The sequence below is a fragment of the Balaenoptera borealis genome, assembly GCF_965194805.1.
Source record: "Balaenoptera borealis genome assembly, chromosome: 1".
In the NCBI taxonomy this organism is placed as follows: Eukaryota; Metazoa; Chordata; class Mammalia; order Artiodactyla; family Balaenopteridae; genus Balaenoptera; species Balaenoptera borealis.
In genome coordinates, this window is record NC_138860.1 from 160880361 (window position 1) to 160903717 (window position 23357).

Genomic DNA, 23357 nt, shown 5'->3' on the forward strand with positions numbered 1-23357 from the left:
AGCATTCTGTCAATAGTTCATTCTTTTTTAGTGCCAGGTGGTATTCCAGTAAATAAATATACCACAATTTGTGTATCTGTTCTCTTGTTGATGGACATATGGGTTGGTTCTAGTTTGGGGCTATTATGACTAACCTGCTATGAACATTTTAATAAGTGTCTTTTCACAGACATAATGTTTTCACTTATTTTCATTACTCTTTTCTCTTTGAGTTCCTCATTTTTATTTGTTTTGTTTTCAATGAAAGAGTCATATTATGACATGGAAATTCTAACCATTTCTTAACAGACTTCAGCCAATTCTTCTTTTATGAAGTCTACCTCCACACCGACCTGCAGGGGCCCCTGCCCGTTCTTGAGCCTTTTGTGAATTATAAGATGGAGCAGCTTGGCTCTCATCGTTCCCCACTCTTGGTTAAGGATTCAGCGTTCTTGGGTCTGCTGAGTCAATTGCTACTTTGTCGCTCTGCTTTCCAGCTTCTGGAATTTTAAGTTGTCTCCTTTCTTGTTATCTGGCTCATTTTAGTGGGTTTTAAGAGAAAAAAAGAGTTAAATCTATATTTCAATGCATCTTGTTTACCCTTTTCTTTTTTTTCCTTTCTTTTTCAGCCGTCACCTTCCACATCCTGCCTCTCTCTTTTTGTTTTCTTCTCTCCATCTTGCTTCCCCTTAGATCTAGAATGACGACGGTGGAAGAATCCTCAGACAGCATCTGGCTCAGCCCCTCCATTTTGTGGATGGCAAACCTGAGGCCCAAAGAGGACAGTAGTCCATCCACAGCCCACACAGCTACTGCTCTTATCTTTTTGCCTTTAATAACAAAAGAGACTTTTTGCCCTCCTGCCCTTCAGTTAGTGAGCCAGGACAGTGTGAAGAAGCAGAGTACCCCCTACTCAAGTGGAAGCCTAGAAGTCAGGTCAGCAGAAAGAATGCCATAGCTGGCCAGGCAGCTGCGGGTCCTCTCTGGAGACCAAGAAGCAAGTCTGGGTAGGACTGCCTCTTTCTTCCGTGCTCGCCCTGCCTCTGCCCTAGCACAGTGCCAGGTGGGAGGTTGCAATTAGGAGAGTGCCCAGCTGTCTTGACAGGAGAAACTACTGAAACAGAGAAATACATAGGTGGGGCCCTCAGGTCCTTTGCATGTTTTTCTTTATTCCAGTTTTCTTCTATTTTCGCTACTTTCTTTGAGCCTTTCTTCTATTTTCACTACGTTCTTTGAGTGTTGATGTAGAAGATAACAAAGGAACTCTAAGGCCCAGAACGGAAGGCAAGGCAAGTGACTGGTGGTTTGACCACCCTTTAAGTCCAAAGCCAAACACACACAAGCACTAATATTGCCAGAGCCCCCAGCTCCGTACACAGAGCATGTAAGAGATACCAAGAATATGTAAGGCAACCAAGGACCAAAAATGAAAGTACATACATCTGGAAAATTGCTTAGATCTTCTTTTCAGTGTACAGAAGACAAAGTGCAAGTTCTGTGCCTTGGCTGGTCTGGGCTGTTCTCCCAGCAGGCTGCGTTCCCAGAGCTTTGGTCATGCAGTTTGGGCTGGCAGCAGCTGGGTACAGCCACCCTCTACCCCCTCCCACGGTGTTTCACAGCTTAGCAGCTGGGAATCCTGTAGAGACCAGAGCCAGGGTATGAAAGACGAAGAGAGCACTGTTGCCTGACTTCTCTACCCTGGATACTCTATAAGCTGCTTTGATTCTTTGTCTCCTGCAGTTTGTATTTACTTGAACAAGAATGGCAGCACAGGCCCCCACTTAGATAAGAAGAAGGTCCAGCAGCTCCCTGACCATTTTGGGCCAGCCCAAGCCTCCGTGGTGTTGCAGCAGGCTGTGCAGGCTTGCATCGACTGTGCTTATCACCAGAAAACCGTGTTCGGCTTCCTCAAACAGGGTCACGGTGGTGCAGTTATCTCAGGTAAGCGCCCCTGGGCTGGTGTGGCTCCTAGTCAGAGGGGCGGGCCTTTTCAACTGACTAATTTCTAGCAAGGCAACCTGGTTTCTACTTCACACCTGTAGGCTCTGGAGAAATATGAAAGTATCCCATTTCTCAGAGAGTCCTCATTTTCAACTCCCAGAGCCCCTCCAGGTCTTCTGCATATCGCTGCCAAGTAGAATACCCACGCAGACTCTGTCTCCCTGACTAGCCTCTCCCATACAGAAAGTATATGGCTGTGTTGCTTTAAAGATGATCACAAGAAAAAATCCAGAGGAGGCTGTATTGTGGAAACAGTAGAGTTTCTCCAGACTGCCATAGCCTCCTAGCTGGCTTCAGGGAACCACAGAACTCTTCTCTCATTCTTTTGACTCCTTAGCTTCCCAGTCCTAAGCCAGCCCTGATACAGGGGAATTGAATCTCAGGGCAGAGTGGGAAGAATCATCCCTCTCTTTCCCGCTATGAGAGTTTGAGTCAGTTGCACAGCGTATGGTTTTTTGGTTTGTTTGTTTTCACTGAGAATAGTCACTTTTTCTGCTGTGCCCTGCTCTGTTTCAGTTTTCCTAAGTCCAAAACCCCATTCTTTACCCACCAAACCTGTGAAGACTTGACCTAGAGCCTTTCAATCTTTTTTTTTTTTTAATAAATTTATTTTATTTATTTATTTATTTTTGGCTGCGTTGGGTCTTCATTGCTGCATGTGGGCTTTCTCTAGTTGCGGCGAGCGGGGGCTACTCTTCACTGCGGTGCACGGGCTTCTCACTGCGGTGGCTTCTCTTGTTGCGGAGCACGAGCTCTAGGCGTGTGGGCTTCAGTAGTTGTGGGTCTCGGGCTCTAGAGCACAGGCTCAGTAGTTGTGGCGCACGGGCTTAGTTGCTCCGTGGCATGTGGGATCTTCCCGGACCAGGCCTCGAACCCGTGTCCCCTGCATTGGCAGGCGGATTCTTAACCACTGCGCCACCAGGGAAGCCCCAGCCTTTCAGTCTTAATTGTACACTACTCCATAATCTCCTGCCCCTGCCCTCTAACTAGTTGCAGTATCCAGCCTCAGGAAACCCAGCTGACATGGAAGACCCCATAAATACCACTTTTTAGCAAACATTCATTGAGTCCTTACTCTGTGTTAGAGGTTATTGCCAGACACTGGCCAGGGGAAGGGAAGAAAAGAAGAGGACATGCTCAGGCTCTGCCCTGATGGAAAAGAAAGACTAGCTCACAGCCAACTGTGGGAGGTGTTATAATATGTGAGAAATGCATGCAGGGTGGTGTGGGAGCCCGGACGAGGGAGTAATTGGCTGCATGGAGGATGGGGGCAGGCAGGGAAGGAATTGCTATAAAAGGCTGAAAACTGCATGGGAAATCAAGCCTCCCTTTCCTTCTGAGGCTGAGGCCTCTGCCTGGCCTCTCCTTTGCTTCTGTGCAGCAGTCTACAGGCACCTGGCTTTCTTTACGACTTTTCTTTAGCAGCTCTCACCCACCTTCTCTAGGGTTCTTCCTCTGCCCCAAAACTGGTTCCTGAGAATGACCTATCTCCCCATTTCCTTCCTGCCCTCAGAGACAGATGTAGAGGCCTTTTGCTTGTTAAGGATTATACAGATACATTTTGAATAGAAATAGGTGGGGAGTTTAAAAAAAAGAAAAACAGGCATGGAATAGTTCCAAATGTTGCCGAAATTCTAGTTGCCCTTATCCAGATCAGATTGTACGCCTCAGCCGTTGCTGGCAATAGCTGTATTCTCCTCTTCTGCCCAGCTTCTCTGTTCTTGGGCAGTTCTTATGGAAATGGAACCCCAAATGAACAGATTTCCTGGAGGAGGCCCAGCCAACTGATGGAGCAGATAGAATTATGTTCACAGTTGTTTCACAGGCTAAGTAAAATCATTCCAGAGCCCCAGGTGCAACAGACCTGCCCTGGCCACTCCCATCATTGCGAGCCCTGGAGTTGGAGGCAAAAATCAAACCCTCAAGGGAGGGAGGGGAGGGGAAGGGAAGGAGGGAGGAAACCTGGGCACCGATTGCCTCTGTGTAACCAGGGAAGCCTGAGGCAAGCAGTGGGCTGGACTCCTCCTGCCCTGCCTGCGCTGCTGAGCTGAGGAGCTGACGTGCTCAGCCCTGTTTGCTTAACTCCACAGCCGTGTTTGACCGCGAGCAGCACACCCTCAACCTCCCAGCAGTCAACAGCATCACCTACGTCCTCCGCTTCCTGGAGAAACTCTGCCACAACCTTCGCAGTGACAATCTGTTTGGCAACCAGCCCTTTACACAGACTCACTTGTCACTCACCACCACAGAGTACAGCCACAGCCACGACAGGTACCTACCAGGTAGGAGCTGGGACGGGGTCTGGGCTAAGAAAGGGGGGCAGGGTAGTAGCGGTAGCAGCAGCAGCGAGGGCCCAGGGCCAGGCCCTCAGATCTGCTAGCCTGGCACCTACTACCCCAAGATCTGGTTTTCTGTCCCTTAACTTTGCCGTGTCTGGCACTTTTTGGTCTCCTCTCACCTTTACTGTCTCTTCAGGATTTTGTCTCCTATCTTTAGGATTAACCCTCTTTCCTCTGGATTTTTATCCCTAAAAAAATGGTGGTTCATGATTCTTCTGAATCTGTATGTGGAGCCACCGTGAAGTCACAAGACATCTCCCCATGTGAATCTGGCAGCAAAGGCCTAACACAGAACTCCCTTGCCAGCGGGAAGGTTTAGTCTCAGGCTACAGATTGAGAAATTTGCTCCCGGGTGATTGGCCATCCACTCTTTCCTTTGGCACGTGGCCATAACTCCTCCAGCACCGCCAGTCTAGCAAGTCAATTCAAGTTCCTGCTGTTTCTAACTAGGCTGGAAAATAACTTTCTTAGTTAACATACCAGACCCACAACGGGAAAGCGGATGCCACGTGGCCGGATCAGTGACTAAGCACTTCTGAGAGGTTTGAGTGAATGGAACTCAGCATCTCTAATCTGGAGCACAGGACACAGAACAACAGGGAGGGAAGGGAAGCTTGGCCTTAAACGTAGCGAGGTAGGTCATTATGGCGAGAGGGAGGAAAGGCTCTTTAAAAGAGTCCTGTGGACCTTGTCCTGGCCAGAGGAATAGAGAGGCAGTGCTGTCAGCGCTGGGGCTGTGCTGCCTGGTGATGGGGGAGTGTAACTCTAAAAGGTGGTCCCTTCTGACCTGCACGAGTCTTGTTCCCACACTGTCTTCCCTGTTGTCTTTTCATCATTGTCAGAATCACTCCTGATAAAAGTGCCACTTGTGAAAGAATGTGCTGGGGAAGTGACTGCTCACCCAGCACCCCCCATCCATCGCCTCTATCTGTACTGCTGCACCCAAAGGAGAATTGCTTATATGACTTGCAGGCAGGGCAAAAAGCTGCCTGAATTTCAGACGCTCCTTCTGGGGGCCCCACCATCTGGTCCTTGCAGACATATCTGTGACCCTCTCACTGACCCTTTTCTTCAGAGGGAACTTCTCATCTGACCTACTCTAGATTGCTTTCTTTCAGCATCACACTCTCTGAGAACAGAAAAGGGCATTCTTACTTGTAGTTAGGCTATTGCCCTGGGAGTCTGGGCTGGGCACGGTGGAGTTGGTGCACACAAAGGCAGGTTGTTAGATATCCCCTGCTGCTGGCATTCAGGAACTCTGAGCTGCACTTCAATAATTAAAATTAGCCCTACCTGAGATTCTGGAAGAATGGATACGCGAGAGAGGGTAGCATGTCCATGAGTGTAGCTGCTAGTCTAAAGAGAGATTTCTCAAAGAAATAGGAACTCAGAATTCTTTTTTTTTTTTAAGCATTTCTTTTTCTTTTTTTTTTTTAAAGTAATTTATTTATTTATTTTATTTTTGGCTGCGTTGGGTCTTTGTTGCTGCGCACGGGCTTTCTCTAGTTGTGGTAAGCGGGGCCTACTCTTCGTTGCGGTGCGCGGGCTTCTCATTGCAGTGGCTTCTCTTGTTGCAGAGCACGGGCTCTAGGCGCACGGGCTTCAGTAGCTGTGGCACGCGGGCTCAGTAGTTGGGTTTTGCAGGCTCTACAGCGCAGGCTCAGTAGTTGTGGCGCACGGGCCCAGTTGCTCCGCGGCATGTGGGATCTTCCCAGACCAGGGCTCGAACCTGTGTCCCCTGAGTTGACAGGCAGATTCTTAACCACTGCGCCACCAGGGAAGCCCCAGAATTCTTAAATGCAATAACACCGCTAACAACCAAGAGAAACGCACTGGTAGCAGCATGCAGAGGCTGGTAGGGGTATACATCATGGGCCTGCAGTCATGATGATAGTTTGGGGTTGGGGCGCGTGACCTTTCCTGGGAATTCTGTTCCAGTTTGCATCTCTCTGATTCAACTACCAGATAAGAGGAAGCAGGCTTTAGCCACTCTTCCTTCTTGCCTTACCAACTAAGAAGAGACAAAGACCAGGGTTATCACCTTCCGCATTGGCTGCCCCCCTTCCCTTCCCTCTTTTTCAGACAGATTCAGCCAACTTTCTGTGCTCTCCTGTGCTCTCTAACCTCTGTTTCTCATAGTGGGTGCTCAGCAACTTGGCTGCTCTCACCCTAGTTTCTGTTTGCTTCCCTGAAATGTTTTAACTCTGCCCAGACAAACTAGACCTTTGCCTAGATTTCTAACTCTTCTGTGCTCCCTCGCTTATCTTTTCTGCCTGCCTACCTACCTCCCTCCCTGCCTTACTGACCCTTTGCGCCACCTCTGATCATTTTTCATTTCCTACAGTTTTCTTTTTTTTTTTTTTTTTTTTTTAAAGCACCATCTGTTTTGTTTTTTGTTTTTTTTAATTAATTAATTTATTTATTTATTTTTGGCTGTGTTGGGTCTTCGTTTCTGTGCGAGGGCTTTCTCTAGTTGTGGCAAGCGGGGGCCACTCTTCATCGCGATGCGCGGGCCTCTCACTATCGCGGCCTCTCTTGTTGCAGAGCACAGGCTCCAGACGCGCAGGCTCAGTAGTTGTGGCTCACGGGCCTAGTCGCTCCGCGGCATGTGGGATCTTCCCAGACCAGGGCGCGAACCCGTGTCCCCTGCATTAGCAGGCAGATTCTCAACCACTGCGCCACCAGGGAAGCCCCCTACAGTTTTCTGATTAGTTACTCAGACCTCTGCCAAAGAGCTTGATGTGCATAAGGGCTTTCTTTTGCTTTGCCCTTTGGATCTGGTGTTTATTACTCCCACCCTTCTGCCTGGCTACACGCTTCTACTAGTTCCACATCTGAAGATACCACCTCTCTTATCCAGGAGCTTACCAGCCCCCTCTTCCTTCCCTACAGCCCTGTCTCCACGCTATCCTACCCATTTCTGAGTAGGGTAACTGACTACACATTTCCAGTATAGCAAATAGTCACCAAGTGTACATCCCATTAGGCTTCCTTACCTAAGTTGAGACTTAGTTTTTTCCTCCAGTGTTTTATTTTGAAAAACCTCAAACTTATAGAAAAGTTGTGCAGTAGTACAGTGAGCAGCCTTGTACTCTTCGCCTAGATTTGCCACTTAGCTTTTTGCAGTATTTACTTTATCTGTTTCTCTAAGTATATATACATGTATGCGTTTCTGTATATTTTTTGTTTATTTACTGAACCATTTGAGAGTTAAGTGCAGATGAGAGACTTGATCCTTAAACACGTTTGTATGTATCTCCTAAGAACAAGGAACACAATACTATTATCATTCTCGAGAAGTGTAACATTAATAAAATCTACTAGCTGATATATATAGTCCATATTCAGATTTCCCCAGTTGTCCCAGTAATGTCCTTTGTAGCTTTTTTTTTTTTCCTAATCCAAGATCCAGTGAAGGGTGATCCACTGCATTTAGTTATCCTGTCTCTTTAGTTTTCTTTTATCTAGAGCAGTTTTCCAGCCTTTCTTATCTACCTTCCATGATATGACATTGGGATTTTGAAGAATTCAGGCCAGTTGTTTTGGTTCAGATCATCAAACATTTATCAAATACTTACTCTGTGCTAGATCCTATACTGGACTCTGGGGAGACAGAGAGAAAACCAACTCAATCCCTGCTCTAAAAGAGTTCCCAGCTGAGAGAGGAGATACAGGTAAACATGTATGTGGTAAGAGCATGGAACCAAAGGTACTCTGGCCCAGCCAGGAGTGATGAGCAAGGAGTAAGGTGAAAGAAGAGGTCAGGGAAGGATCCCTCAGGGAGGCAATGGCAGCTCAGAGTCCCTTCTTAAGAACTACACACGTGGCTGGATCAAGTACAAGGCCTATAAAGATTAAGTGAGAAAGAGCTCTTTCTGGTCCTCTAAAAACTAATGGTATTAAACAGGAGATTGTATTAACTTAGCTGATCCCAGTGACTGTTAATGTTAGCTGTAGTTGAAATCCACCTAGCAGTCACCTCTGGGCCTGCTGGTTCCTCTCTGCTGAAGGAAGTAGTTCATTTGTCCCATGACAGTGAGTTCCTCGTGCCTGTCTTTCCAGTTCCATCCAGGTCTTCTAAGCGGGTTATAAAGTGGTTCTCCTGACAAAACCCCAAAATTCACAGAATAAAAGCCAGATTAGAACTCATAATTTCTTAGGATGCCCCTTCATTCCCACACAAGGTTTCTTCATAGAACTGTCAGAGTTTTAAGAAGACTCAAATGTTTATAATTAATTGAAACTGTAGTGATTCCATTATTCGGTCAGACAGTCAGTCAACCCAGTATTTATTGACAGCTCTGATTTAGGTATAGAGGGTTCCATTGTAAACTAGGAGTCAAGGTCGTTACACCCACGGAGTTTACAGCCTGGTAAAGAATATGAACAAATAAGCAAACAAATTAATTCATGGTGATGAGCGCTTTACTGGAACAAGTTCAGAGTTCAAGAGTTCAAACCCGGTGTGTCAGGGAAGACCTTCCAGAAGAAATGATATATACACTTGGACCTGAAGGAGTAGGATAATGAGGTAAAGATGCCACAGACCCAAAGAGATGGAAGAGGGGAATGATAAAGAGTATTCTTGTTGACTGAGCGTGTGAGACTGTGAGGGGCAAGAGGAAACCTGACTTGTTTCAGAAATACAGGGTAGAAAAGAAGAATGTGAGCAATGAGGCTGGAGTGGTAGCAAAGGCCCAGGCAGAAAAGGTCTAATTGACCAGGTTACAGACTTTATATCATTGAGCAGTGAGGACCCATTGAAGTATTTAAAGCCATGATTGTGTTATGGAAATAACATAATCAGATTTGTGTTTTCAAAAGCTCACTCAGGGTACTTACTGTGTGGGAGAATAGTTGGAGTAGAGCAAGAGGTAGGCCGGGAAACCAGTTGGAGGTTTTTGAATTCTGCAAGGCCTCCTAGATTTGGGGATTGTCCTTTCCTTTGATATCCAAATCTAAATAAAATTAAATGACACCCCCCCCCCGCCCATCCCACATAACCCAGGATGAGGTTACATTTTCCTCGTAGTAGTGCATACTTCTAGCTCAGAATTCCTGCTTCTGAGTTGGTTCTTAATCCCTTTTTCCCCTGTCAGTTCCTGTAGTTGACGGTCTCTCCTGCAGTGCTTTGCCCCAACAGTTTGATCCATCTCCTCATCCTTCATTTCCCTAAGGAAAAACCGACAAAAGTCTGTTAAGTGTACTAGACTTGTACTGAAGTTGTGGGTAGAAAGAAGGATACTTACCACAAAGAAAAGGAAGCAATTTAACATTTTTGTTTTAGTGTTTATCAGATGTTATAGCAAATATCTTACTGGCCTCTTTCACCTTAGGCCTCCGCCTATTGCCATTTTCTGCGACCCATTCTAGATTTGGAGGAATTCCCTTTGCCCTCTGATTTCTCTGTTCCCTCCATCCCATACCTCCTCCCTTCCAAGCTATCAGCAGGCAACTCCAAATTAATTTACGGTGCAAAATAATTTTGTTTGCTTTTGTCTAAGCTTTCCCCTTCTACACAATGCCCAGACCTTGCCTTTCATACCAAAAGAACCATTAGTGTAATTATCTAAAAGAAAGTACCAGCTAGCCCAGATCTATACTTTCAGCAACTCAAAGAACAAAGGGAAAAGCTGTGGGTGGAGAGATTTGTTCCATCTGTTCTATGTTCCCTTTTTCCTTTTTTCTGCCTTCCTGTGGATTAATCCAGTTTTTTAATGATTCTATTCTATTTCTTTTGTTGGCTTGTCAGCTATAAGTCTTTGTTTTGTTATTTTAGTGGCTGCTTTAGTTTGTATTATACATTTGTTGTAACATATCACCATCTACTTTAAAGTAATAATCATATCCCTTTACATATAGTATAAGAACCTTAAAACAGTATGCTTCTCACCTTCTGCCCTTTATGCTATTGTTATTATCCATTTTACTTTTACATATTTTATAAATCCCACTTTACATTGTTACTATTTTACTTAAAACAGGTATTTACCTTTTAAAGATTTTTTTCAAATAAGAAAAAATTGTTTTATATTTACCCTTTTATAGTTACCATTTCTGCTACTCTTCATTCTTTAGTGTAGAGCCATTTCATACCATCATCTTCTCTCTGCCTAAAGAGCTTTCTGTAACATTTCTCATAGTCATGTCTACTGTAGTTGAGTTCCTCCAGCTTTTGTTGCTTTGAAAAAGGTCTTTTTTGTCTTTGTTTTTGAAAGGCACTTGTGTTGAGTTTAGAATTCCAGGTTGACTTTTTTGTTGTTCAGCATGCTAAAGATGTGGCTCTACTGTCTTCTGGTTAGCGTTGCCTCTGATGAGAAGTCTTCTGTCATTCATATCTTTGGTCTCTTGTATTCGTCTTTTCCCTCTGGATGCTTTTTAGGTTTTCTGTTTATCATTGGTTTTAAGCAATTTGATTATGCTGTACTTTGGTGAGGTTTACTTCATGCCTCTCGTGCTTGGGGTTAACTGAGCTTCTTGGATATGAGGGTTTGTCATTTACATCAAATTTGAAAAAGTTTCTGCCATTCATTCTTCATATATATTTTGTCACATCTCCTTTGGGGACTCCAATTAGACATATATTAATCCTCCTGAAATTTTCCCACAGTTTACTGATGCTTTTAAAATATATTTTAGCCCTTTTTCTGTGTTTTACTTTGGGTAAACTCTACAGATATGGTTAAGTTAGCTGATCTTTTCTTTGCCAGAGTCTAATCTACTGTTAATCCATCCCATGTATTTTTCATCTCAAACATTGTATTTTCACTTTTAGAAGTTCAGTGTGGGTCTTTTTATATCTTCAGTGTCTGCTTAACCTGCTCAGTCTTTGCTTTACCTTCTTGAACATATGAAATATAGTTATAATCACCTCTCCAGTACTCTGGCCTATGAACTTTAGCTGCCATGTTCTACCTGGACTCTCAGCTCCAACTCCTCAACTCAGGGAGATCACTGGGCACTGTCTGATCTTCCCCTCCCTGCACTGTAGCCAGGAAGCTCTCCACACAGTAAGCTGGGAGCAAGCCTAGGGCTCATCTCATTTGTTTCCCCTCTTTCAGGAGTCTCTATCCTGCACTATCTAATGTCCAGTGTCTGAAAACTTATTTTATATATTTTGTCTTTTCTTTTAGTTGTTTGAAGCAGTAGGCTATGTCTGATCCTTAGCTAGCAGCGGAAATCCAGAATGTATCTTGAATCCATGGATATCTTATCATCTCTACTGCCTTCACCATCATCCTCCCTCTCTTGGCCTGAGAGATCCTTTCTGGCCTATCTGGTCCCCTTACTCCCTCTCTTGTTCCTCTCTGGTCCATTATCTACTTAATAGCCCAAATGGTCTTCTTAAAGCATAAATTAGATTATGGCACTCCTTCACTTAAAACTCTTTAGTGGTGTTCTAATGCACTTTTATTTATTTATGTGGCTGCATCGGGTCTTAGTTGCGGCATGCGGGATCTTTGCTGTGGCATGCGGGGTCTTTCATTGCAGCGCGCGGGCTCTTCATTGTGGCATGCTGGCTTCTCTCCAGTTATGGCACGTGGGCTCCAGAGTGCACGGGCTCAGTGGTTGAGGCACGTGGGCTTAGTTGCCCTGCGGCATGTGGCATCTTAGCTCCCCGACCAGGGATCGAACCTGCTTCCCCTGCATTGGAAGGCAGATTCTTAACCACTGGACCACCAGGGAAGTCCCTCTAATGCACTTTTAATAAAATCCAGATGTCTTACTTTGGTTTGCAGTGTCCTGCATGATCTGGCCCCTGCCTACCTCTCCAAATTCATCTCTTTGTTCCCTACCTTTTAGCTATATTGTTTTTCCCCATTTCCCTGAATATTCCAAGCTGTTTCTACCTCAGGGTCTTTCTGTATGTGACCAGGCAGCAGCCCCTAGCCATTGCACCAGGGAACCTACAGCAGATCCTGTCCCGTGATCTACCCAGACCCATAAAATTCTCTGCATGTGGGGAGTATCCTGAGTCCTGGACCACATTCTTATCCTTTGTAGTTTTCCTTAGAAATCAACTGTTTAGCTAATGCTTTGGGATTCATTTAGGGCCTCCATTGAACCTTAAAACCAAGCACACTATCTGGCACACCTCCACTTGGACTCTTCTTCAGAGCACAACTTGTCAAGTTGCCACGGAGGCCTCTCAGTGTCTCCTCATCTAAAAAGGTCCCCCTGTTATTTTCTGTCTTAATTCCCTATTCCTTTCTTAGGAATATTTACAACAGTTTCTATTTTTTATGAGCTTGTATTTTGTCATCCTCCCCACTAAATTAAATATTCCATGAGGGGAAGGGTGAAATCTATCTTTTTCACCATTCTCAGTATCCATCACCCTAACTGTCACATAGTAAGTACTTAATAATATTTGTTGAATGAAAGGATACTTAGTAGAGGATGTGGGACACGTGGTTCAGAGAAGGATATTTTTTTAACATGGGACAGACTTAAGTCTGTCTTAAGCATACGTAAGAACTGTGCTAGCCTCTGAGTCCTGTGTTGGTGTAAGAAGTTTCTTACATCCACAACTGTAGTCGTTTCTTGATCATTCAGTCTACCCCCATGAAGGGGAAAGCATGCTTCTGAGCGTAGAGTCCTTGAATCTCAGAAGCAGAAATGGCTCTAGAGATGATCTAGTATCTAGCCCAGCAGACAGTTGTGTTCATCTGACTTCTGCTTAAATACCCCTAATGATATGTTGCTCACAATCACCTTTGGCAATCAGTTTTATTGTTCAATACTTTTGATTACCAAATGCCTTCCTTTTTGAGCTGAAATCTACCTTCTTATAACTCCTACCCCTGCTCTACTCTCTGCCTTCCAAAAAGCAAATCTACCTCCAGCCCTCTTCTCTACCCATGACTGCCCTTGGTGTTTTTGTCTCCTCTGACTTTTCTCCAGCCTGTATATGCCCACCCTCTTTCTCCTTTGCCATGAATTCTAGGCCTCTCACCACCGTTCTGGTCATCCTCCACTGGGAACTCTAGTTTTTAAGGTCAGCCTTGCAATGTGATACTCAGAAGATCTGCTTCTCACTGAAAATAGCTGTGTAAGGGCAAGGTCCTTGTCTGTGTTTACCTCTGCATACCCCATACCTAGCACAGTGGCTGGCACACAAAGGGTGCTCAACAAATGTTTGTTGAATGAATGAACCAGCTCCCTCTCATGCTGATTGTTCTCATGTCTCCAGCATTCAATGGTGAATTTAATTCATGTTGATCCTGTGAGGCTAAGGGATTTCATCTCCATTTTATAGAAGCTGAATCCCAGAAAAAAGGTGGTGATCATTGACTAATCATCATGCCAGAAATAGAACTCAAGTGTTTCAGCCCCAACTTCTGATCCCTGGGCCAGTGGTTTCAAAGTTTGTTTTGTTTTAGCAGTAGAACTCCTTTTTTTTGCAAAGGTAAGATTATATGAAACTCTGGTATATAAAAGCTAAAACCAGAGCTGTTTTGATAGAAGCTGGGATGAGGCCCAGGCTCTACCCAGGAGCTGGGAGTTCTGCAGGGCTCTGTGGAGCACAGTTGGAAAGCACTGCAGTCTTCTGCCCTGGCATCATCCTACTGAAGGCAGCCAGGGCCTCATTTGATCAGCCTTAAGCTGACTAGGACCTCTCAGAGCCTTGGGCATGATGCTTCATTTTTCCTCTTCATCTCATTAGGATAAGATTTAATGACCTTGCCTAGTCCAGGTACCACCATTCCAGATTTTCAGACCTCTCAACTCAGAATCCAGATTTCATTTACCATTCTTAGCATTGCCAAGAGAAGAGACACTTACTGATTTTGCATCAGCATCTGGTGAACCCCTGGCATTGTCATCATAATTATTCTTCACATCTGTTAGCTCACGTGAAGTAGGTCTTTGCTGAGTAAAATGAGTACTAGAAAGGTGAGGTTATTACTGTGCTGATAAATACAGAAACTAGAGTTCATTTTTTTCTTGAGCTATTTCAGAGAACTTCGATTTACACTCTAACTCTGAATGAAGAATAAAATACAACTCCCCACCTTTGTAAAGTCCATCCCATTCTGTTTTCTCATTTGATGTTCTCAGCATGACAAAGGGTGAGTTTTCCCCATTTTACAGATGAGGAAACTAGTACCCAGAAAAGACAAATATCTTGCCTTGAATCACATACCTAGTGAGAGGCAGGAGCCCAGAAGTAGAACCCAGGCGTCCTGTTTCCTGGATTGGATTCCTGTCCTTGTCTCAAAGTGGGACATTGCTATAATCATCTCTTCTGGAAAATAGGAATCTGAAACCTCACCTGCAGAAATGGGGTGGGATATGGTTTAGGTATCCTAGAGCCTCAGAGACTTCTCTCTTCAGAATCATTTCTAGGAAAGGGCTTCATCAGTTAAATTTCCTGAGATATGGATGAATAGCTGTCTCGTGCTAGATTTGACTGTAATCCCATGGTTTACCAAACAATTCTAGGTGAGAATTAGAAAGTAGTCCTAAAATCCTAAACCATCTTGCCAAAGAGGTCTCACTGTATACCAGACAGTTTCCTTGAATTTAGTGTTCATCAGAGGCCCTGTATGAATCCCAAGCATTATCTAAACACCTAATCTCTAAGAAAAACCGCAAAGGACAGCGTGATATGGTCCAGGACCCAAGACATGTCCCATAAGCTGAGAAGGCAGTGACCAGAGGATCTGACTTGGTATGGGTGGAACCCAACCATGAGAGGGAGTCTGCTTCCGGTTCTGTAGTGGAATGATTAGGGGCTGCTGCGTGGGGTTGGGCCGTGGCCTGGGTGTAGTAATGTCAGGATGAGGTGCCCTTTATGAAGGCTTTCATAGCCATTCTCTTTTGCTGTTCACAAACCCCTTGGGAGAAAGGGGCCTCCCATGTTATAGGTTAGGAGACTGAGGTTCCGAGGGAAGCACCTTGTCTGCTGAGTGGCTGAGTCAAATTCTAACCCAGATTCTGTGCTCCACGCCCGTGGTCTCACTACTATACAACCCCAGCTTCCTTGGAATGTTTCCATAAAACAAGGCAAATAGGAAAGGAGGGAGGAAACATAGGAGCCGATCCTTTGCAGACAGGCCTTTAGCCAGGCATCCAGAAGCATTTCTGAGGTGTCCTGCTGGCTAAGAGGGTCAGCTTCTAAAGTGCCCTCCTCTAAGCAAATGTATCTCTTCTTCAGCACCCCTATTCCCTGCTCTAGCATCTTGTGTTAGGGCGACTCTTCCCAGAATAGCTTTCTTTTTTTTTTAAGGTTCTCCTTGTCAGAAAAAGCCTAAGACATCCAAACCAGAAGAAAACTCAGAGACCATCTAGTCTAAAAGTCTCTGAGGAGATCCATGTCCAGAGAGTGGCACTGGGCTTGACTAAGGCCACCTAGTGAGAGCCAGAGCCATGACTGGTGCACAGGCATCCAGTGACCCAGCCCAGGGCTCTCTGCTTTGCTGCCTCTTACTCCACCCAAACAGATTCCTGGGAGCCAGTGCCCTGGCAGTCCTTTCAGGCTAGTCCCTGCTGTAACTCTGGTTTTACTGTTTTCCAGGTGAGACCTTTGCCCTGGGAAATAGTCTGGCCCGGTCCTTGGAGCCACACTCAGACTCAATGGACTCCACCTTGAATCCCACCAACCTTGTCAGCACCTCCCAAAATCTTCGAAACCCTGGGTACCGGCCTTTGCTTCCATCCTGTGGCCTCCCACTGAGCACTGCCTCGGCTGTGCGCAGATTCTGCTCCAGGGGTAAGCTTTTTGGAGTTCTGGCTCTCCTGCCCTCTCTCATTCTTTCCTTCTTTCCTTCCTGAACCCTGGGAGGCCAGAAAGGACTTAACTCTGTTGCCTGCTGCCTGGAGGTTGGACTGGGGTCTGGGCTACCATTGTGCCTGACAAGGCACCTGGGGAGCAACTGAAGCTCTGGGATTAGCTTGAGAATAACGGAAACTAAGAGCCAGCGACCTAGAGCCAAAGGGACAGGGAAGGAGTCCTTCATTCATTCGTGAGCCATTTATTTGAACACCGTCTGTGTTTGTCATGGGGACGCAAAAATCAATCACTTCTTGTCCTTAAGGAGCTCAAAGTCTTGTGGGAGAGACAAACACTGAAATAGATAACTGGAAAACAACATCTTGAGTGTGGTTAAAGAGATACACTTTGAGTTGCATGAAAACTGCACGAAGGAACACCTAACCCAAGCTTGGTATCCAGGGGAAGCTTCCTTGAGAAAGTGTCTGACATTTTAAACGTTGACTATATTAATGTATTAGGATTGGTAGGGGAGGGAGAGCTTTCCAGGGAAGAGAGTACAGTATGGACAAGAGCAAAGGGGTAAGAACTAACACAGATTGTACCAGGAACTACATGCAGTTTGGTATTGCTGAAAAACAAAATGTAATTCTGGGACTTCAAAGGGAAAAGCCTGGAAGCATCAGGGGTTGTATCACAGAGGACCTTAAATGCCACGTTAAAGAGTTTGGAGTTGATCTTATAGGTAATGCGAAGCTCTGGAGACTTTTACTTAGAGGCAAGACCTCAACAGGTTTGAGTTTCCAATAGATCATTGACTACTGTGTTGTGGATGGAGCTGAGGCAGGACAAGAGTAGAGAGACCACTTAGGAGGTTACTTAGGTTTCTGGCCAGACCAGAAATGATAAAGGCCTAGATTAGGGCAGTGGTAGAAGGTTTGTAGAAGAGAGAATAGATTTGAAAACTCTCCATGAGGTAAACTGAGTCAGATTCAAGGGTTGTGAGGAAGGAGTGGGAATGTCTCCCAGGTTTCTAGAGGGGGTGACTGGATAGATGGTGGTGCCATTCACTGAGAGAGGGAACCAACCATAGAAGAGAAAGAAGGGGAGGGAGCCCGTGGGTCATCTAGGTGATACCCAGCAGGCAGTGGCTGTGCAGGTCTGATCCTCAGGGAAGAGGACTGAGCTGAAATTAAATATTTGGGAGTCATCAGCAAATAGATGGAAGTTGAAGCTGTAGGGTGAATGACACCCAACTCCCAGGAGTATGTCTAGAATGAAAAGAACAGTTGACCAAAGAAGGAGTTCTGGGGACCAACAAAGTTCAGGAGGAGGGAACAGGAAGAGGATCCCACCAAGGGGACAAAGGAGTAGTCATATGTGAGGAAAAACAGAAGAATTTGATACTGTGGTGGCCAGGAGTACAGAGAGTGTTTTAAGACGAGTACAACCCAAAAGGGTTCAGTAAAATAGGACTGAGAAATATCTACTGGATATGGTGATTAGTGAGTAATTGGTGAACTTAGTAAGAGCAGCTTCAGTGGTGCTGGAGGGTGGTGAGGGCAGATTGCAGTGGATGGGGATATCAAGGAGGGTTTGATGAGAAAAAAGGAGGTGACCTTCAAAAGAAGGTCTTCTAGAGTGGGTGCACGCTGGGCATGTTTATCAGAAGACAACTTGAGCCTTCCAAGAAGAAGAAATTAAGAATATAGGAAAGAGGAGAAAGTAAGGCCTTGGGGGTGGTAGAAAGGATTAGGGATCAGTCTTAAGACAGAAGGAGGCACACCTTGCTCCCTGAGACTGGAGGGAAAATTGACTGTGGCCATGAGGGAATGGAGAGAGGGCTGAGTAGTGAAGGGCTCCAGAGTGCCAGGAGATTGGACTAGCCATAAAGAAGACAGGAGGAAATAGGTCAAGGAGGAGGGGATGGTTTGCAGGAAACACGAAGGTCCAGCAATGCTTGGAGCTTGGAGGCTAGTTTGCCAGTTTACGAGAGCTATGGTTTTCTTGTGTGGTTCTTAGAAACCTAGATGTGGGGTGAAAAAAGACAGTTTGAGAGTTAAGTTTTTATGTTGAGCTAGCAGGGCAGGAGGGGGCGGGGAGCGGGAGAGCATGTACTCAGTGGAGCTGGAAGAAGAGCAGTTTAGATCATCAACACTGGATCTGGGCAGGGTGGGGAAGAAGCAAGGCTGAGAGAAGGCTGAAGGATGGGGAGACTATAAGTTTGATGTGCTAAAGATCTTTGTGACATAATGATTATGGGGACATAGGTCCCAAGAGAGTTAGTTGCAAAGGTGGGATGTTGGAGTCGGAGAGGGGGATGCTTAAAATTCCAAAGTGGATTTGTTCCAAGTGATGCAAGAACCAGACAGTAACCTTGGCAGTAAGCATTTGAAGTATAGTAGAGATGAAAGTCTCTGGAAGCAAGGCAGCAGTTGAATGGATTGCCTCTGAGGATTATGGCAGGAATTGGGGTGGAACAGAAGGTAGTGAGTTAAGTACCCAAAAGTCTTCATTTAACAAAGAGCAGAAACCCAGAGATCTACAGATGAAAGTGATCAGGAAAAGCAGATGGTCGGTACATGTTTTTGGCCTCTGAAGAACACAAGCTTCCATCAGAAGATGGTCTAAAAGCAGCAGTGGGGAGACAGGAGAATGCCATTTCCACACCCACTGTGGCCTCCCCCAGTCCAGGGATGGATGAGGTGTGAAAGAATAAGAAGACTCCAGTAGCCAGGCCTGCAGTGGCAGAGGGGGTTCTCAGGAAGGCTGAGACAGGGAGAGAAGCCTGGGATGCCCCGCCCCAACCCTAACCCCAGCAAGGCCCCAAATGGAGCAGCGTAAGGAGCTCTGAAGTAGAGGCAGAGCGGAGAGTTGGTGCCCTGCCTTGAGCCTTCAGTCACCTCGGCTCTCAGGTCTTCATGGTCCTCATACACAAAGTGGAGGTGATGATACTGACCTGCTCTTTTCACAGGCGTGTTAAATGGATCAGATGGAAGCAGGGATATGGGGTCATTTTGGAAACTAAATCATTCCCGAGGTATGAGGGGGTTATTATTAGTGTTCTCTTCCCCAAAGCCCTGTTTCTGTTAGGAGTGCTTCCTTTTTTTTTTAACTTTATTTTTTTTTTATTGAAGTACAGTTGATTTACAGTGTAGTGCCAATCTCTGCTGCACAGCAGAGTGACTCAGTTATACACATATAGGCATTCTTTTTTTTATAATCTTTCCCATTATGGTTTATCCCAGGATATTGAATAGAGTTCCCTGTGCTCTGCAGTAGGACCTTGTTGTTTATCCAACCCTACTGACATACATAATAGTTGGCATCTGCTAATCCCAAACTCCCAGTCCTTCCCTCCCCCACCCCCTCCCCTTGGCAACCACAAGTGTGATCTCTATGTGTGTGAGTCTGTTTCTGTTTTGTAGACGGGCTCATCTGTGCCATATTTTAGATTCCACACATAAGTGACATCATACTGATAGGCTGCCTCACTTGGCACTGGCCTCAGATGCCACTGTTGTCTCCCACTCTTCCCTTGGGATACACTGGGAGTCTGTTGGCCAAGTCACAGTCTGAATCTCTTTTGACCCTGAAGATCCTCATAAAGCTATGAGAGAATTCTTTTTGGTTGGCCCTAGAATTGTTTCTCTCAAAGAATTTAGATGACAGTCTATGCCCTCCCTTATTTCATTGCTCCATATGGTCGGGCCTCAGTTTGTCAGTCTGGCCTCTTGTGGATGCGCCCCACCTTCCTTAGTCATCCTCAGACTGAGACACTCTGCCTTGCGTGAAGAGTGACCACCAGCTGTGCCCATTGGGTGGAGAGAGAGAATCCTGGTATAGTCTGTCTGCAGGAACAGGCATAGGAAAAGACAGAGACAGGGCACTAACTTCTCTCCTTCCTAGCTGTGTGGTCCTGGGCAAGTCACTTCACTTCTCTGGGCCTCAGTTCCCTCATCTCTAAACTAAAGATGATGATACTTCCTTCAAAAGCTGTTTTAAGGGTCAAATGAACTGACACTGCTGGGAGTTCTGGGTATATCAGGCCACTCTCCGCCACATTCACCACCGCCACCTGGTGCATCCCAGTCGTCTCTTGCCTGGACTATTATAGTAGCCTCCTTTTCAACTGGTCTCCCTTGCTTCTGTCCTTGCCCCCCTAACGACTGTTATCAACGCAGACTCAGAGTATAAGTTGGTTCGTGTCACTCCTCTGCTCAAAACCAACCTTCAAAAAAGCCAGTGGTTTGTCAGTGGCTTACAAGGTCCTCTGTGATGTGCCCTGCCACTCGTCCCGCCCCACCACATACATACATACTCTCAGATGTTATTTCCTGCCATGTTCTCTTCATTCACTCTGCTCCAGCACACCGGCCTCCATGCTGACCCTTAAACATGCCAGTCTTCTGCTCAAGGTCTCTGCTCAAATGTCATCTCAGAGATGCTCTCCTGACCACTGTATAAATTAGCAACTTCCTGCCTCCTGCCCTCATGGAGTGTATGTTCTAATGGAGTAGGCTAGCAGACAAACATGTAAATATATAATAGTATTATATGTGAGTATATATGTGTATATATTTATAATATCATTATATAAGTATGTGTATAATTGTGTGTGTGTGTGTGTGTGTGTGTGTGTGTGTGATTCCTAGCTCCCCTGGGTAGAGGAATTAGCTAAGATGGTCCAAGAAGCTAAGATGGACATATTCATGTGTAGTATCTGCTCCCTGCTCTCCATCATCTGTGCAGTTGGTTTCTGTCTCAGCATCGCAGTGGACTTTTTTTAGGGCAGGGAGAAGTGGCTGGCTCACACCGCCCTCTCCAGCTGCCTGCCTACCACCCCTCTAAAAAGCCTTTGGAATTTCTATGGCGCTAATCACCCTGCTTGCTCCAGCACACTTCTCTCCGGTCTGGTCAGTGCCTAGCTACAAGCTTGAGAGGTAGTATGTTCCAATCTCTTCCCCAGGGAGCAGAAGGGGTGCCAAGCCAAGTGTGCTTTGACTTTTAGACCTGGGACCCGGAATGAAGGAATATGAGAGAAGATCTTTAGCCTTTGCAAGACATAGTTGAAGAGTAGGGCCTTTCTACTTTCACTGGTGTTTCACCTCTGACAGTTAGCTGTTGACTGGGCATCTCCTGGGTGGTGAGGATACCGACACGAGCAAGGCAAGGTCCCTGCCTCAAGACAGACCTAGTCTGGCGGGGAGACAGAAAAATATACATGGAACTATTACATAGGATCGTTCATTCACTTAGCAAACGTGTCTGAACATCTGCTGTGGCAGAGCAGGCGCTCTTTTCTGTGCTGTGAAAGGAAAACGCCCTCCTCCTGCCTGTCTGCCCACGTTCAGTACTCTGTTCAGCACTGCTTCACTTCCCCTGCCGACGTTTGGGTCTCCACACACCAAGCAATTCTGCAATGCCAGCTGGGCCTCCTGCAGTTTAACTCAGTTCTGACACTAGCTCCCTGGAGGAAGCGTCAGACCCCACAGGATAAGGGCTCAGTCCCACAAGACTGACCCCCCACACACACACATACTTCAGCTGCCAGTTCAAAGTCCACATTGTTACCTGTGCTTCTGACTGACTGGCTCTAAATTAGAGGTTCCTGTGATCCCTTCCATGGGTTTGATTAACCTGCATCTCACAGAGCTCAGGAAAACTGTTCACTTGCTAGATTACCAGTTTTTTATTAAAAGGATGCAATTCAGGAACAGCCCAATGGAAGAGATGTGTAGGGGAAGGTATGGGGGAAGGGGTATGGAGCTCCTGTGCCCTTCCTGGGTACACTGCTTTCCCAGTACCTCCACACGTTCACCAGCCCAGAAGCTCTCTGAAGCCCTGTCCTTTGGGCTTTTATGGAGACTTCATTATATAGGCAAGGTTGCTTATGTCATTGGCTGTTGGTGATTGAACTCAATCTCTAGCCCCTCTCCCTTCCCCAGAGATTGGGGGGTGGGGCTGAAACTTCCCACCCTCTAGTCACCTGGTTGGTCCCTCTGGCAACCGGCCCCCATCCTTAGGGGCTTTCCAAAAGTCACCTCATTAACATACCCAGGTGTGGCTAAAAGGGACTTGCTATGATTAGCAAAAGACACCTTTATTTCTCAGACCACTTAGGAAATTCCTAGAGTTTTAGGAGTTCTGTGTCAGAAAAGGGGATGAAGACAAATACATATGTTTCTTCTTATTAATCACAGTATCACAAGGACATAGCAGGGACTAGGAGAAGACAGATAAACATAAATGCATGAAATTACTGTAGGTTGTGATATGTGCTGGGGGTGGAGGGAACTAGAGTAACTGGATTGAGAGTGATTATGTGGGGAGTGAGTACTTTTATTAGGATATCAGGGAAGGCCTCTCAGAGGAATCAATATTTGAGATGAAACCCAAATGTTGAGAAGGAATCAGGTGTGCAAAGATGTGGGGAAAAGACAATTTTAGACAGAGGAAATTGTGTGTCTGGGTCAAAGAATAAAAGCATGGCTTATTCAGGAGGCAGAAAGAAAGCCAGAGTGTCTGGAGCTTGGTGAGTAAAGGATGGGGGGAAGGGAGAGAGGAGATAGAAAGGGCCAGATGATGGGATACCTTCTAGACCATGGTAAGGGGTTCGACTTTATTTCAGGTACGCATTTCGAGGCCATTGCATTTATTGACATGATCCGATTACTTTTTAAAGCTTGTTTTGACTGCTTTATGGAGAAAAGGTTATTAGAGTGATGTGATGGGGGAAAGTGTGTAGAGATTGAGCTGTAACCAAGAGATCCATGAAATGCTTTGTGAGACCAATTATTTCAGGATTAGACTGGAAAAGTTTCATAAAGGAGCTGATCCTTGAAGCCGACCCTTGCTTAGCTAAGTCGGAGTTTGCCAGAAAAAAAAGGAGAAATTGAAGGGAGAGAAGGGGGCACATTCCAGGCAGAGGGGATGAAGCATGCCAGAGATCTGTGCAGGTGATGATCATACAGAGAGCTCAAATCCCACAGGGGAAATGGGAGGGGCTGTTTTTGAGTCAAGATTGAGATAAAAGCTCTAAGCAGACCACTAAATTAACATTGAGATTCCTGGCAGCCAAGGCAAAACTGTTCTGCCTCCAAGTGTTTGGCTGACTTTGCTACAGCCTTGGAAGAGGCACTGGGTATAACTATCCATCACTTTTTTTCCCTTCCTGGGCCCCAAGGACTTGGCTATCATCTTACCCAGCTCCCGAGGTCTCTCTAGAAATGGTCCCCAGAGCCAAAGCAAAAGCAGCCTCACCTACCAGCTCCTCCACCCCCCAATCTAGGTAATCCCCTTACTTCATTGCTACTCCTGAT

General features: G+C 45.8%; 1 protein-coding gene across 12 annotated transcripts in view; it reads left to right on the forward strand.

Moving 5' to 3' along the window:
* SCMH1 (Scm polycomb group protein homolog 1) overlaps window positions 1–23357 on the forward strand; it is a 194709-nt gene that overhangs the window by 168795 nt on the left and 2557 nt on the right. For 9 of the 12 annotated variants that reach the window (XM_082387950.1, XM_082387946.1, XM_082387948.1 and 6 more), the window contains 4 exons: window positions 1720–1920; window positions 4071–4262; window positions 15841–16035; window positions 19010–19075. In XM_082387950.1, coding sequence (XP_082244076.1) covers window positions 1720–1920; window positions 4071–4262; window positions 15841–16035; window positions 19010–19075 — 654 coding nt within the window. The remainder of the gene's footprint in view (window positions 1–1719; window positions 1921–4070; window positions 4263–15840; window positions 16036–19009; window positions 19076–23357) is intronic. The other 3 variants (XM_082387952.1, XM_082387953.1, XM_082387957.1) reach the window with 2 other exon arrangements.